The sequence below is a fragment of the Mirounga angustirostris genome, unplaced genomic scaffold (assembly GCF_029215605.1).
Source record: "Mirounga angustirostris isolate CCGP_5_RB_7025 unplaced genomic scaffold, mMirAng1.0.hap1 SCAF_6, whole genome shotgun sequence".
NCBI classification, from domain to species: Eukaryota; Metazoa; Chordata; class Mammalia; order Carnivora; family Phocidae; genus Mirounga; species Mirounga angustirostris.
Window position 1 is genome coordinate 103,888,635 of NW_026991714.1, and position 15,303 is coordinate 103,903,937.

Genomic DNA, 15,303 nt, shown 5'->3' on the forward strand with positions numbered 1-15,303 from the left:
GATAATGGGGGAGACTATGAATGTGTGGGGCCGGGAGAGATGGGAAATTTCTCTACCTTCCTCTCAGTTTTCCTGTAAACCTAAAACTGCTCTTAAAAAAATAGTTTGGGGAAAAAAATTAAAGATTTGTGACACTCGAATATGAATTGATTTTAAAATTCCATTTTTCAAAACCTAGAGTAGAGTTTATATTATATTGCTAATATTGTGACAGGCTTGCCAGAGAGAATAGTTTGTAAATCCTAAGCAGACTTCCTGTAACCATGTGTTGAATTTCCAGCTGTGTTGAATCAGACTTTGATCCCTCTTAAGAAGATAAATGCAGTATCTGCAGTTTCTAATGGTAGGGGTGGAGGGAGAGACGTTCAGATGAAATCTTAAAAGCCAAGTCCCTGTCCAGATAAGAAATTAAAGATGCTGGGGAAGGCAATTGCTTCATTGGCTTCCCCATCCTCTGCAAATTTGTAGGCTCTATCTGCAAAGACAAAAACAAATAAACAACAACAACAAAAATGAGATGCTATTGTTAAATGCAGTATGCCAGATTAGATTTGTTTCCTTCCAATAGAATCCCTCTCCTTAATCAGCACTCTTATAAATGGCACACCTGCCTAATTAGAACAAGTTCTAGAGTACCTACAGTGTGAGCATTTCAATTAGCTCCACACAATTGATAACTGTTGGGGCTGATGTTCTTAGAAAGTCTTTCCTTCTCTCCTTTTCTTATTTCTTTGAAGTCAAGCTTTTACTATTTTTTGCTTCTGAATCAGCCTCTGAGTGTGGGCATTTCCCAGTGTTGGTCCATTGATACTGTTTTTGTTTCTAAGTGATTCTTTAAATGAAAAAAGAAGTGACATATTTATGAATATGTATAGGGATGCTTTTAAATATTTTTATTTTATTAGATTTAATTTACTTGTCACTCTTAAAATACAGAGAATGTTCTTCACTGTGACAAGGAGGTAAAATATAGCAGTCACATTTAAGATCTCCATACATTAGCAATAATAAATCCTTTTGCCCAGAGTAAGACAGAAACTCAATCCAGAGCCAGTGGGGATAATGTAGTGCTCCCTCACAGAACCAATTACCCACAGAGAAGTATAATGAGCAGGGGAGGTGATATAACAAAAATCTATATGGCGAGTATAAAATTAGGGTAAAATTGTTGCCTGTGAGAAGTCTTATAAGTGTATCTCCAATTATCTTCTGGAAGAAATTATGGCATCTGTTCAGGTAAAAATTCATAATAGAATGGCAAGAATAGCCTTAGAATAAAACAAAAGGGTCCATGAGTGTAGAGAAAATGGCAACAGACACATCACAAACAAGGTTCTCTTGTGCCCCTGAAGGATGGCCATGAGGGCAAGCCAGTCACCAAACCTTCCTGCAGAGGCATGTCTGTTACTGACCACAGTTACGGCATATGCCGCTGGGAACAAGATAATGCTCTTAAAATCCCAGGCAATTTAGAGCATCACAGGAAGTCTCTACTTTTAGAGTTACTGTATTTTCAAAGACTACATCTTAGAGCAGAATTGCCGTAAAGGGAAATGCCAAGTGTGCGTGATCTATATCCTAATTAGGAGCGGGCTTGATGAGTTGAATGAGTGGGTTAAGTGGCAAGAGATGAAACTTAAGTTCTCTATTAGATAAGTGTCAAAAAAAAAGTTACCCTAAAAACAAAAGAAACATTTTTCAACCTCTGTGGTACCTGTGCTATCAGTTGTGAAGTTTGTGGGAAATCATTCACTAGCAATAATAAAGCCCCAAAACTTGTAAAATATTTTTAAATAGATTGAACAGATTCATGCTCTTGTTATAATTTTGTTATTCTCACTTCAGTGTATTCATCTTCCTTGACTCTTACTCCTACTTTTTTTTTTTTTAACTTACATTTCTTTCTTGAGAGGGGGAAAAAAGGTAAGGAGGCTCACAGATAGGTACTAGCAACTGGGCATGGCCCCAGATGTATTTTACATACAACCTATAGTGACTATCAGTGAGCGAGCCCCAGTAGTGGTGGAGATAATTTCCTCCCAGCTGATATTTAAATTTTGGTTCTCTCTTGTCAGGTTATACCCAGAAAATACAATTATGCCCAAATGGTCATTCATTATAAGTGGTCAGAGTAGAATAAAAGCCAATCTAGACAAGTGATGGAAGCTGCCTTGCCATTGATGGTTGCTTAACACGTCATATTATTGTTATTAAGGATACATGTGAAAGAACAATAGTCTTTGGGACCTTGTTGAACCAGAGGAACCACTTCTGAACCTAAAAGCAGTTTGTTCATTTGTTCATTTATTCAACAAATGCACTTTGAAGCTGCAGCTACAGCAGTGAACAAAGGCTCTGCCCTCAGAATGGAGCTTTGATAGTTTAGTAAGTGAAACAAAATAGACAAATGATACAGAATATGTCAGGCAGTGATGAATGCCATGCAGAAAAATACAGCAAGGCCTGGGGGATCCCGAGTGGTGCTGGTGGAATGCAATTTCAGAGAGAATGGTCAGGAATAAGCCTCTCTGATAAGGTGATATCTGAATCTGAGCTCCAAAGGAAATGAGGGACCAGCCATGGAAGAGTGGAAGAGCAAAGGGCTTGCAGTTGGCAGCCTGGGACCCTCTGTCTTGACAGCTATGTGACCTTAGGGAGGCATTTAACTTACCTGTAAAACGGAGACAGAAAAAGCTGCAATCCTGTCTCGTAGGCTTTGTGTTTGTCACTTGTGAGACACTTGAGGAAAGCATTTTGGTAAACAGCAAAGCATTACTTAAACTTCAGATTGCAGTACAAGATGATAAAAGGGTGCAATTTGAAGAGATGCATAAGCCTTAAAACCCTTTTATACAACGCGCTTTGGAGTTACCGAATTAAGTTGTCTGAGCTGAAGTGTAGAGAACACCCTCCAAAGATGAACTGTTTGATACTTGGGTATAAAGGATTTATATTCATCTTTGTTTACTTTTGTAGTATATGTTTGTGCTTTTCTTCCTTTGGCATCTTTTTCTTTGACCTTTCCTTTTATTAAATCAGGGCCTCTTGGCTCTCAATTGAGACATTTTCTTTCCTGTTCTTTTATTCCCTGATGAATTCATTAAAAAAATAATAATAATAACCCTCTAAGATTAATATTTATCATGGGGACTCACAGAGTCAAAGTCTATCATAGAATAATTCTAAGCTCCACCACAATTCATTTGTGCTGATGTTTGTTAAGGACTTAAGTTGTTTGTTTGTTTTTTGTTTTTATAGCTGAAGTGAATGTTGCAATAATCATAATATTTGAATAGAGCTTTATAGTGTGCAAAGTACTTTCACACACTCATATTTGAGCTTTAGCAACCCCAGAGCTAGACAACGCAGACACAATTGTGCCCTTTTACAGATGAGGAAAACTGGCTCAGAGATTAATATTTAAATCCAGGTCTTACAATGATACAGGTATGAATATATGAATGAAAAATACTGAGTTGCTTTTAACACTAGGAACTACTAAAATGGTGTTGTTTTTTTTTTCCTAAAATGGTGTTGTTTTTTAAGTAAATTCAAGAAAGTTCTAGATGCCCCATGGAGATGAATCCATAGGGGATAATGGAAAGAGAGGGCTGTGTCCCTGATCATTGTGAGTGGAGATTATGGAGACAAAACCCTTTTAGTGTCTTCGTCAAAGAGGATGTGCACCTGGCTCCCATCTAGCATGAACTTTCATTTATTTTTCTCCACTTACTTAGACTGACAAGATTAATAAACATGCTGTTTCCTTCAGGGCAGAAACAAAAGTAACCATAAGCAAATACAGAACTTCTCAAAATGAATTGTCTTGGAATTAAAGGATGTTTTCTCAGAAGAGGTTATTGAATTTTGAGGTTGAGAGTCCTGAAGACTTATTTTGAAATGTCTTTTTAAGTATAATAGAATCAATAAAAAATTAAAGCAGAGTTGGGAAGAGGCACAGAGATTATCCAGCCATGGAACCATTAAAATATGTGATCTGGAAAGGACCGTTGAAGGGTCCCGGATCCCCAGCTTGTGTGAGGTTGCTTTGTTCTCTGTGGCGTCGTCACCATCCTGGTCCAGCCTCTCCCATGGTGTTTTCTGATTATAGGGGGCCTTCCAAAAATAATCCATTCCATGAAGACTATATGATTCCACTTATATGAGGTACCTAGAGTAGTCAAATTCATGGAGACAAAGTAGAAGGGAGTTAATGTTTAATGGGGACAGAGTTTTAGTTTGGGAAGATGAGAAAGTTCTGGAGATGGATGATGGTATTGGTTGTACAACAGTGTGAATACACCTAATGCCACTGAAGTATATACTTTAAAAAATGGTGAAGGTGGTCAATTTTGTGTTAATGTATGTTTTACCACAATTTAAAAAATAAAATAAAGAAAGAAAGCAGGAAAAAACAATCCATTCAATTTTTGGACATTTCTGTTGGAAAGTTTAACTCCCTCTAGGATAAACCCTGTTCGGGTTTTGCACTCTGGAGCCATGAAGAACAAATCTAGCCCTTTCCCTGGGATGAAGACATCCAGCTTGTTCCTTCCCAACAGCGTGTTCAAAGCTGATTAGCCCCAGTTCCTTTAATGGGTCACCCTATTTTGTTTTATTTTATACTTTATTTGAATCATTATCAAGGGGGCGCCTGGCTGGCTTGGTTAAGCGTCGGCCTTCAGCTCGGGTCGTGATCCCAGGGTTCTGGGATCGAGCCCCGCATCCAGCTCCCTGCTTGGCGGGGAGCCTGCTTCTCCTCTGCTTGCTGCTCTCCCTGCTTATGCTCTCTCTCTGCCAAATAAATAAATAAAATCTTAAAAAAGAGAAAAAAAGAATCATTATCGGGATAAGGACCATACATTGTGATTGGCAGATCAGTCTTTTAAATCTCTATTAACCTATTGGTTCTTATTCCAAATCTATTGCTCTCTCTTCCTTGCTTGCTCAATTTGTCTCCCTTTTAATTTATTTGTTGAAGAAAACTGGGTCATTTGTCCTCGAGAGTGTTGGTATTTGCGTCCTCCTACTATACGGATTGACAGTTCCTCTGTCCTCTGTATTGCCTGTGAATCACTAATTGGATTGAGATACTTTATTTTATGAATGCTTGTAATCCAATTACATAATAATCCAATCCATTGTAGATCTTTTTTTAAGAGTGGAGGGGGTACTATTTTACACCCCCCTCCCAGTGTTTTGTTTGGAAAACTGTACACATGCAGAAAGATTGAAAGAATAATAAAATGAACACCCATGTAAACTTTACATAGATTTGCCAACCTTTAACATTGTTAATACACGCACAGATACACAGTTTTTCCCCCAGCATCTTTTGAGCTTAAGTTATAGACATCATGACAGTTTACTCCAAAATATTTCAGCACATAATTGCCAAGAAAGAGGATATTCTCTCATATAAACACAATTGTGTTGACTGAAGAAATTTGTTCTATCCAGTTTATATATTGTCTACTTTTCAGTGTGTATTTCCCTAATTATCCAAATAATGTCCTTAATAACTGTGGGTAAAGTTTTTTAAAGATGTATGTATGTATGTATTTGAGAGAGAAGAGTGAGAGAAGGAGAGCAAGGGGGGATGGGGCAGACAGAGTCTTAAACCTACTCTGCACTGAGATCAGGACCTCGGTGGAAACCCAGGGTCGGATGCTTAACTGACTGCACCACCCAGCCACCCCAGGGTAATTTTTTTAAAAACCCAGAATCCGTATAAGAATCACAAGTTGTATTTAGTTTTCGGGCCAGTTTAGTTGCCTAAATTGGTTCTGCCCTTTATTGGGTCTTATGTGTCATTGACATTTTTCGAAGAGTCCAGGCCAGTAGTTTTTCAGAATGTCCCTAAATTTGGATTTGCCTGATTGGTTCCTTATGGTTAGATTCAGGGTGAATAATTCTAGCAGGAATCCTGCATAGGCTGTGCTGAGTCCTTTAGTGCCACACTTGGGAGGCGCATAATGTTAGTTTGTCACATACTGGTGATAGGTTTGATCACTTGGGTAAGGAGCTCCATTGTAAAGGTACCTTTTCACCATTGTAATAGTAGTCTATAGGATAGTAGTGGTTGCTTTTACAATAGTTTTAAAAACCTGCCATTGGTCATGGGAGAAATAGAATGGAAAAGATTATGAGCACATTAGTAAAGAGTTCTTCCCACTGATGGAAAGATAATTTTAAATGTTTATTTTTCTGAGAGGAGAGAAGTCGGGGGTGGGAGAGTAAGTACTGAAGGTGAGAAACGGACTTTGGTGAAGACAGACCTGTGTTTGAATCCCAGTTCCACAGTTGAATTTGTACAACTTTAGAAAAGTTACCTCACTACTCAGATCCTTAATTCCCTCCCTAAAATAATAATAATAATAAACATCCCTGGCAGGATTGTTGAGATGATTAAATGAGATAGTGTAAAGTGCCTTCTTACCTAGCAGCTACACTAGGACCATCGATTCCATGGGAGATGAGGAGGAGTCATTTCCTGAGCAGGTTGCAGAGTTTAAACCTATCCATCATGGGTGTTAATTCTTGAGATTAGTTTGAAATATTCAGTCATGTTGATAAGTAAATGTGATCAACAGGTTAGGTGCTTTTGTGAAATTTCAAAGAAAGTAGTTAAGAATTAGGAGATGTTTGGTTTCATTTTCAGACCTCTTAAATACGATTTGTCTGTGGTAGACTTGGGTAGAATTGAATTCCATTTATTCAGACCTCTTTCTGACTACAGTCCATTTTAATCTATTACCAGGGATTATTTTTTGAAACAGTTTATATGAAGTCTGATTGAGAATAGTGAATCATAATAATTTTGTGACCCATTTACATGCATTACTGTAGAAGTTTCATTTCTTACAAGTGACAATTTTTTAAAGTTAATTAGACTCGGCTATAGTGAGGTTAGCAAAAAAGTGCCTTGAATTATCAATAATTCAGCAGGGCAGACATTTCTGTATAATGCAGTGGTTTTATAGAGTATTGTGAGATAGTTATCCCTAAAATAAATGGTTGTGAGCATACATCAGCCTGGTGGGGTTCACTTGAATGTAGCGTGAAGTGATAGCATCTATGCTTTCTATTATTGGGCAGAGTGTGGGACATCAGTCTTTCTGGCCATGAACTACTAGCAACCTTTGTCCTTTGTGTTACCTTTAGTTAAAAACGAAAAATGAGCACGAGTGCTGGCTGATGGCCATGTCTTTCTTACAGCTAAAAATTCATCGGGAAAAGAAAAATGGGATTGCAGATTTGGATTTGTTTCATTGCATGAATGATATGTGACATTTTGTAAATTATTTATCACTGCAGGGATGGCAGCAGTGGCTTGAGCATTGTTATACCAAATGAAAGCAGGAATCCCATTAGTACAAGGACTGGGTTTTAGCTAGAATCTATCAGGGGAATGTTGTCACTTTAAAACCAGATTGTTCTTTTAATTGCTCTTTAAAGGAACAGAAGTGTTCCCAAGGTACTACAGTTGAGCAGTTGCAAGTAATAACTATGGATCCATAATTATGCAGTGCTGATTATCTGGCATTTAAAAAATTGTGGCTGGAGTCAGTGACCAATTTGTTGTAGCTTGTCTTTTTGGATTTTTCTAGTACAAAGTGTTTTATACTCTGCTTTTTAACTGGGGCTACAAAAACACATTTGCATAGCTACTTCAGAAAGTAAAGCCTGTGCATATTAAAAGAACAAATTAAACTGAAAATAAGGGCAAGATAATGAACACCCCCATTGTAGGATGAAATTAACAATCATATTGAACAATTTTGCAAATCCTCAGTCATAAGACGAATTCTGGTTTTTGATGACATGTTTTCACAGGGAACCGACATTTGTTGGAATCATTATAACCATTTGAAATAGTGTCTTAGAGATGAGAGTTTTTTCTTCTAACTAGCATATGTTTCTTCCATTTATTCAGTTAACATATATTTTGAGTGCCTGCTGTGTATCGGGCAATGTATTAATTAGGCATTTGGGATACAGTAGCTGAGCAAATGAGGTTTATTCTATGCTGCTGTATATTTTAAAAGTTAGACCTTGCAAAAATTTCATTTTTAATTTACATTAAAAAACATGTATGATTATGCTAACTTTTCTTACCCTGAATTTTTGATTCATGAGATTCAAATATAAATACGTTATAGTTACATTCAGATGGCTAGAGACAACATGTGTGAAGGCTTGGAATATGCAATAAAATTTTAATTTTCATACAGTTTTGGCTCTTCAGAATAAATGTGACCAGATCTGTAGGCACAGTCAACTATTTATATGAATGGGAATATTAGCATTGCTGGTAGCCATAAATAACATTGGAGACATTGAGAGGTATGCAGACTTAATACGTTGTTAAAAGCAGTTACCTCAGTGAGAGCTAAAGAGTACTAGGGGGGTTAGACAAATGTTTCATTGTTTCTTTTATTAAAGTGGGAATGTCAGATTGAGAGTTTACCTCTTTTGTGTGGCATGGTGTCGTTTACCTTTGAAGACCGTCTTTTGAGCTTCCCAAGTGATCCTACAGAATTTTAAAATTCTTGCTTAGTTCTCACTCTGTTATTATGTCACCGATATTTTAGGTCAAAAATTTAATAGATGAGGGCGCCTGGGTGGCTCAGTTGGTTAAGCGACTGCCTTTGGCTCAGGTCATGATCCTGGAGTCCCTGGATCGAGTCCCGCATCGGGCTCCCTGCTCGGCAGGGAGTCTGCTTCTCCCTCTGACCCTACCCCCTCTCATGTGCTCTCTCTCATTCTCTCTCTCTCAAATAAATAAATAAAATCTTTAAAAAAAAATTTAATAGATGAGTAATAGTAACCTGCACTAAAACATTTGATAAAGTTGAGTTAAAACAATCTGAAATAACAATTAGAAGATATTCATAAATTATAATACTGAATAGATGAGTCCATTTATTACAGGCCTATAAATTAGGGGAACGATTGAGATTTTGAATGAATCTTTTTTTTAAGTAATCTCTATACCCAATACAGGACTCGAACTCATGACCCTGAGATCAAGAGTCGCATGCTCTACCGACTCAGCCAGCCAGGTGCCCCCAAAAGAATCTTTAATAATGTTCATTTTAGGAAAGTTATATAATCTATAAATGTCTTAAGATTTCATTGGTTTAATAAAAACTACTTCTTTTTTTTTTTTTTTAAAGATTTTATTTATTTATTTGAGAGAGAGAGAGCACATGAGAAGGAGGAAGGTCAGAGGGAGAAGCAGACTCCCTGCCAAGCAGGGAGCCCGATGCGGGACTCGATCCCCGGACTCCAGGATCATGACCTGAGCCGAAGGCAGTCACTTAACCAACTGAGCCACCCAGGCGCCCTAATAAAAACTACTTCTGAATCTTAAATGCATTATTCAGATAATAATTTAGCATCAAATAATTAAAGATTTTTTATTAGAAAATGTTGATTGGAATACCTTACTCAGCAGTTTTTCTGTTGTTAAAGAAATCTTTAAAAAAAAAAAAAGAAATACGTAAGAAGCTTTGACTTTAACGTTCCGTTGTTAATTTTGACATGGAAAACTGACTTTTTTTTTTTTTTTTAATTTTATCATAGCCCCGTGCTGATCCCATTCCTATATGTAGCTTCTGCTTGGGGACTAAAGAATCAAATCGTGAAAAGAAACCAGAAGAACTCCTCTCTTGTGCAGACTGTGGTAGTAGTGGTAAGTTGGTACAGTTTTGTGTGTGTGTGTGTGTGTGTGTGTGTGTGTGTAGTGTCTCCTCCATAGTTGTATGTTATTCATGTCTTTATCAAAACTGCATTTGTTTTTTAATGCAATTTTGTGGTTATAACAGAGTTTTTAAATTTAAAAAGTAAGTGCAGGTCGAGGGGGAGAAAGTGTATTAGCACTGACAAAGATATTACATGTATATTAATATTTATAATTAAGCTTTGATTTCATACATATGGAGTATTTTACATTGCAGGTAAATCCAGTGTAAAGAATTCTAAGTTTTCAAGCTGAATACAACTAGAATCACTTGTTTTCTATAACTCCCAATCTCAATTAAGAGATGTCTGAGTTGGAAGATACGGTGTTTCAGGGTGTGACACCTGCTGGTGAAATACAGTATTACAACCCAGCTCTTTGTGACTCTAAATGAAAGGGGCAGTGTTCTGGAAACTGCAGTGACAGAATCAAGAAATCATCAGGCATGAAAAAAATTCAAATTGCCTAGAATAAGATAGGAAAAAGTGGTCAAATAGAAGGTAATGTTGAAATCAAGGAATTGCTGGGTGGGGACACTGGATTGACTGTTGGCAAATTGCAATATTTAAAATGCTGTCAAGGTACTGGCACCTCTGCCTTTTTCTCAATCTAAGATTTTAAGACCTTACCTTTAAAATGGAAAAAAGAAGTCAAATTGTGCTTACATTAAAAGAATTTGTCTTGGGCGACTGCCTTCGGCTCAGGTCATGATCCTGGAGTCCCGGGATCGAGTCCCGCATCGGGCTCCCTGCTGGGCAGGGAATCTGCTTCTCCCTCTGACCCTCCTCCCTCTCATGCTCTGTCTCTCATTCTCTCTGTCTCAAATAAATAAATAAAATCTTTAAAAAAAATAAAAGAATTTGTCTTACCAAGCTGGTCTTCCTTCTTGCTAATCATGTGATAGTTGCCTAGGTTTTATATGCATAGGTTTTTGTTTTTGTTTTTGTTTAATTTTTATTTGAGAGAGAGAGAGAGAGAGAATGTGAGCAGGGGGAGGGGCAGAGGAAGAGGGAGAAGCAGACTCGACACTGAGTTGGGAGCCTGACATGGGGCTCGGTCCCAGGACCCTGAGATCATGACGTGAGCCGAAACTGAGACTCAGGTGCTTAACCATCTGATGCACTCAAGCGCCCCTATATATAGTTTTATATATAGTTATATATGTATACACAACCACACACAGCCAACAGATTGAGTAGTAGTTAATTGGATTTTTAAAAAATAATCTCTTTGTGTTAATCTTTAAATTTTCTTCTCTCAGCCTCCTGAAACGTTTTTCCTCCCGAAGTGTTATTTTCACATTCATAACCAAGTATTTCTCTGATTATGGTTATCTTTAAAAACAACAACAAACTGCAAAATACCATAGCATACCATCATTTAGGAAGTCAGTATAGTAAGTGGTTAACAAAAACTCAAGAGCGAGTCATAGCCCGGTTCTTCTACCTTGAGTTAGTTACTTAACTATTTTGTGCCTTGATTTCCACACTAGAAAAATTAGATAATGCTAGCACCTACCTCTTGGATTTTGTGGGAGTTCAATGAGAGAACACCAGTAAATAGCCTAGCACAGGGTCTACAACAACTAGGGTAAGTGTGCTATAAATGTCAGCCATTGTCATTATTTGGCATGTTTGATATTGTCCTCGATTGCTGCAAGTAATTTCAAATCTTAACATCATTTTGACAGCTGCTTGATGGTTGGATAGAGGAAATGTTTCATTTACTGAGGAATGACAGTGTTGTGTAATGATTCTTTGTCCTCCTATAAAGGTTTAACTGGATAAGCTTTATGTGGTTCTGCCGCTCTCAGGACCTGACTGGGAGGGGAGCCTTGGAAATAAGACATTTCAAACTCTGCCTGAGAAATGCATTCTGACAGTCTTTTTGATGGGCTTTACGGATTCATTAAAATTCTTTACCTGCCCATGGTATCATGGATAGTGACAAAAGGGCATGGAAACATTATCTGTATGTTCAGTTTAATAAATTTCAACCCTGCAATCTCCCCGTTTTATCCTGCTGAGGTAGTCCTTCACTCATCAGTTCTGACTCTGAAGTTATCTTTTGGGTTTTCTCACGAGGCTCACTCTGAATGAATTATTCTTTTGTTTAACTGCCTGATCAATTTAGTGGTGTGCATTTGTCTGGGGTTTACCCTTTGTGACTTTTAAGGTGGTACTTTAAAAACTACCTTCACTGTTTTATTTTTTTGAGTACCTATTTGTCTGGGTGCCGAGACAGATTAAAAATGCACTTAAATGTGGGAAGAAAAGTTCCCTTCATATATTTCCTTACCTCTGCTGATACACTTACTTGAGCTGATGAGAAATTTGAGATCATTATCTCCTAGATCATAACTTCAAGGCCTCCTTCACAAGGTATAAAGGTGTAATTCTAAACAGGTACATCTTAGATTTTCTGATGTAATCAATCTCCCTTCATCTTTCCCAGACTGAAAACCTGCCAAAGGAGAAGTTTGATCTCATTTGTACTTTGAGGTCATCAAAATTTTTTTTCCCTAAAGTTTCTTACTTTACCAGGGTATGTAGGTGTAATGTTAGGTTTTCTCTTTTAACAAATGGAGAAGAATGGACTAAGGATACTGTCTTGGAAGGCTCATATAGCTAGAGTCATTCTGTGAGCCAGTTCTCCCCTACCCCCTCCTTTCAATTAGAAAAAGCCAGAGGCTTTGGAGTCAAGGTATGGGTCATGGCCGCAATACAAGCCCTGGGAGCATCATATCCCTTAGTTTAGGATAGAGGATGGCTAAGAGAGCTTCTCTAGATTCCACCATGGGATCTGGCTCAGTGTTGAGGTTCACTTAATGTTTCCTTGAATGTACTGTGCCAATCTGGATTTAGCTACTTTAGTCAAGGAAAAAAAACCATTATTCTTACCTCAGGGAGATGCACTGTAGACATTTAGTTCATCTGGTAGATCAGATGAGTAGACTTTGTTATGTGCTACTCTTTAAATAGATGAATCAAAATCAAATATAGTTGTTCTTTGGAGAGCTGGGGGTGGGTGGCGTTCTTGTAGTTACAATGTTCTTTTGTGACACTTGATAATTAGAGGGGAAAAGTAATAAAATAAGATGGCATGGCTCAACAGTGGTGTGCATTTGTCTGGGGTGGAACAATAATGGTGGAAGCCCCATTGTCATGGTCTGGTCCAGTCCAGTTTCTCAAGTGGGAGTTACAGAGTGGGTGGTACCCCTAGTTGGCCTATGGAAATGGCCACTGTCTCACCCTCAGAAGAGTCCATTGGTTCTAGCATTGAATCGAAACTGTAATGATCAAAGGACTCCCTGACGTAAAATGTTCATGTGAAAAAAATACCCATAGCAGTATAAAACCAGAAAGAGGAAATGATGAGGAAAGATGGCAGCCCATAAGGAGGATCGTTCTTAAATGTGTTTCCCATATGTGCCTGTTGGTTTGTAGTCGCCTGTGTCTGAAGTACCATTTGTATGATGTCACACTTAAACTCTGCTTAGATTTCATAGATGTGAGTAATAAATGTTTCCTTCTCCTTACATCATAAAGTAAGCCAATTAGAAATGTCTCTATTTTTAAGGTGGCTCAGTGCTGCAAATGGGCAGTATTTTCTTTAACTATGTTTTTCCTGCTGCAAGTTCCTTTGAAAAAATAATTCAAGTTTGCAGTAGTAAAAATATGAGGTGAGGGGCAGGGTGCACAGAGCCTCAAGTATGGTTTTCCAGGTTTCTGCTTGCTGGCTGTGTAACTGCAGTTTTCATTTATCTGTAAAATGTGGAGGCTGACGTCTACAACCCAGCATCCACAGGGCTATTGTGAGCATCCAGTGAGATCACGATGTGAAGATTGTCAATAACTATGAAACATTACACAGATGTGAAGGATTATTCATTCTAACCACTAATACGAATGCGGGAATCATCAGATACTCATATTCAGGTCTTTGGAAATGTTGGGCCTAGGAAGTGATTTTACTTGACTTTCATGGATCAGCCTACTTTGAAATTAACACTGTTATATTCTCTTTGCCTCATTAAGACCAAATTATCTTTAATTAGCTTCACATAAGTATTAGATATTATACCAAATGAAATTTTGTGTCTACTGCTCAGATTGCTGGGTGGTTAAATCTTACTTACAGATGAGTTGTGTGCATGTGTGTTTTCAAATTAGCAAATCTAAGATAAGTGTACAGTTCAAAATTACAGCATCAGTCTAAGTGGAAGCTCATTGGAACAGCGGCAGAGAGAGGCTGCTGTGAATAGAGCTGGGAAGGCGAGGAAAACACCTTTGTATGGCAGAGGGAATGGGAGCTGTGGCGCCAAATACCAGTCTGCCCTCAGGACGCCTGAAGTCTCTGCTGGGTTTGTCTTCATATGTGTGTCAACCATGAACAAAACTGGCCTGCCTTCTGCTCCCAGGATCAGCTGGTGGGTGCGACATGCAGTTAAATAGGTATATTTAAACAACACTAGTTTGTTACGGTCACTGTGAGACTAGTTGGTTGGCTAGTTATCCAGCTTCACACTGCACGAGGATTGAATGATTGGGTTGGGAGGGAGACCCTTGACTAGAGAGAAACCTAAGGATGGAATCTGAAGAGGAATACATAGATCGGGGAAGGAAGGGTTGGTAAGCCCCACCTTCCACAAGCCCGCAGCTGGACTGACCATCCAAGTGGAGAAACAGGAAGCAGAAACCTTGCGCCTGGCCTTTTATTTCACTGAAATTGTGCGGGGCAGGATTACCAGGGACGTGCATGTAGCAAAATCTAAAGGTCACTTTTCAGTCTGCATCAGACTCTACTGTACATCTTTCAGTTCACACCTGCTAGTCCTCAGCCTATGTGGCCTGTTGAAAATCTTTTTCCTTAACCGTTCGTTTCCTTTGGCCTCTATGATACCATATTTTCTGTGTGTTCTGTCACCACTTCCTTTCACACAGTTTTTGTTTGCTCCTTTGTCTCCCTCCATCCCCTACATGTTTCTTCAGGCTTCTGTCCTTAGCCCTGTGTTTCTTACTTTGCCTCATAGCTTCCGCTGAGCTCCAGGTCCTTAGATATAAATGCCTTCAGAGTATCACCACTTGGACGCCCCCATAGGCTTCTCAGAGTTAAGTATCCAAAACAGCCTGTCAACCTTGCAGTGCCCCCACTGCCCCCAAACAACAAACACCTCAGGAACAGTGGAGATCTCAGCAAACTAACCTCTTTCTTCTCCTTAGGGATTTACCATTGCAGCAAATGGCACCCCACTGGCCACTCATTTCCACAAGCCATCCTGTCCTGTTCTCTCACATTAAGGAATCACCAAAAATACATTGATTATATGTCCTAATCTAAATCCCACATCCTCGGTATATCCACACACTCCCACCAAAACCACTCACATCTGCTGTTATAATAACCTAAATCGAATCTTGACCCTCCTTCCCCTCATCCATTTTCCAAGCTGCAGGCTAAGTGAATTTTTAAACTTCAAAATCTATTCACAGATTTATTTTAGTGGCTACCAAATAACCCTTAGGAAAAATTCAAATTCTTTAATGTAGCCCCCAAAC

General features: G+C 38.5%; 1 protein-coding gene across 5 annotated transcripts in view; it reads left to right on the forward strand.

The window, feature by feature from the left end:
• The window catches only part of KAT6B (lysine acetyltransferase 6B), a 181,355-nt gene that overhangs the window by 106,657 nt on the left and 59,395 nt on the right, over positions 1–15,303 (forward strand). For all 5 annotated transcript variants that reach the window (XM_064594857.1, XM_045878150.3, XM_045878149.3 and 2 more), the window contains exon 4: positions 9,589–9,697. In XM_064594857.1, coding sequence (XP_064450927.1) covers positions 9,589–9,697 — 109 coding nt within the window. The remainder of the gene's footprint in view (positions 1–9,588; positions 9,698–15,303) is intronic.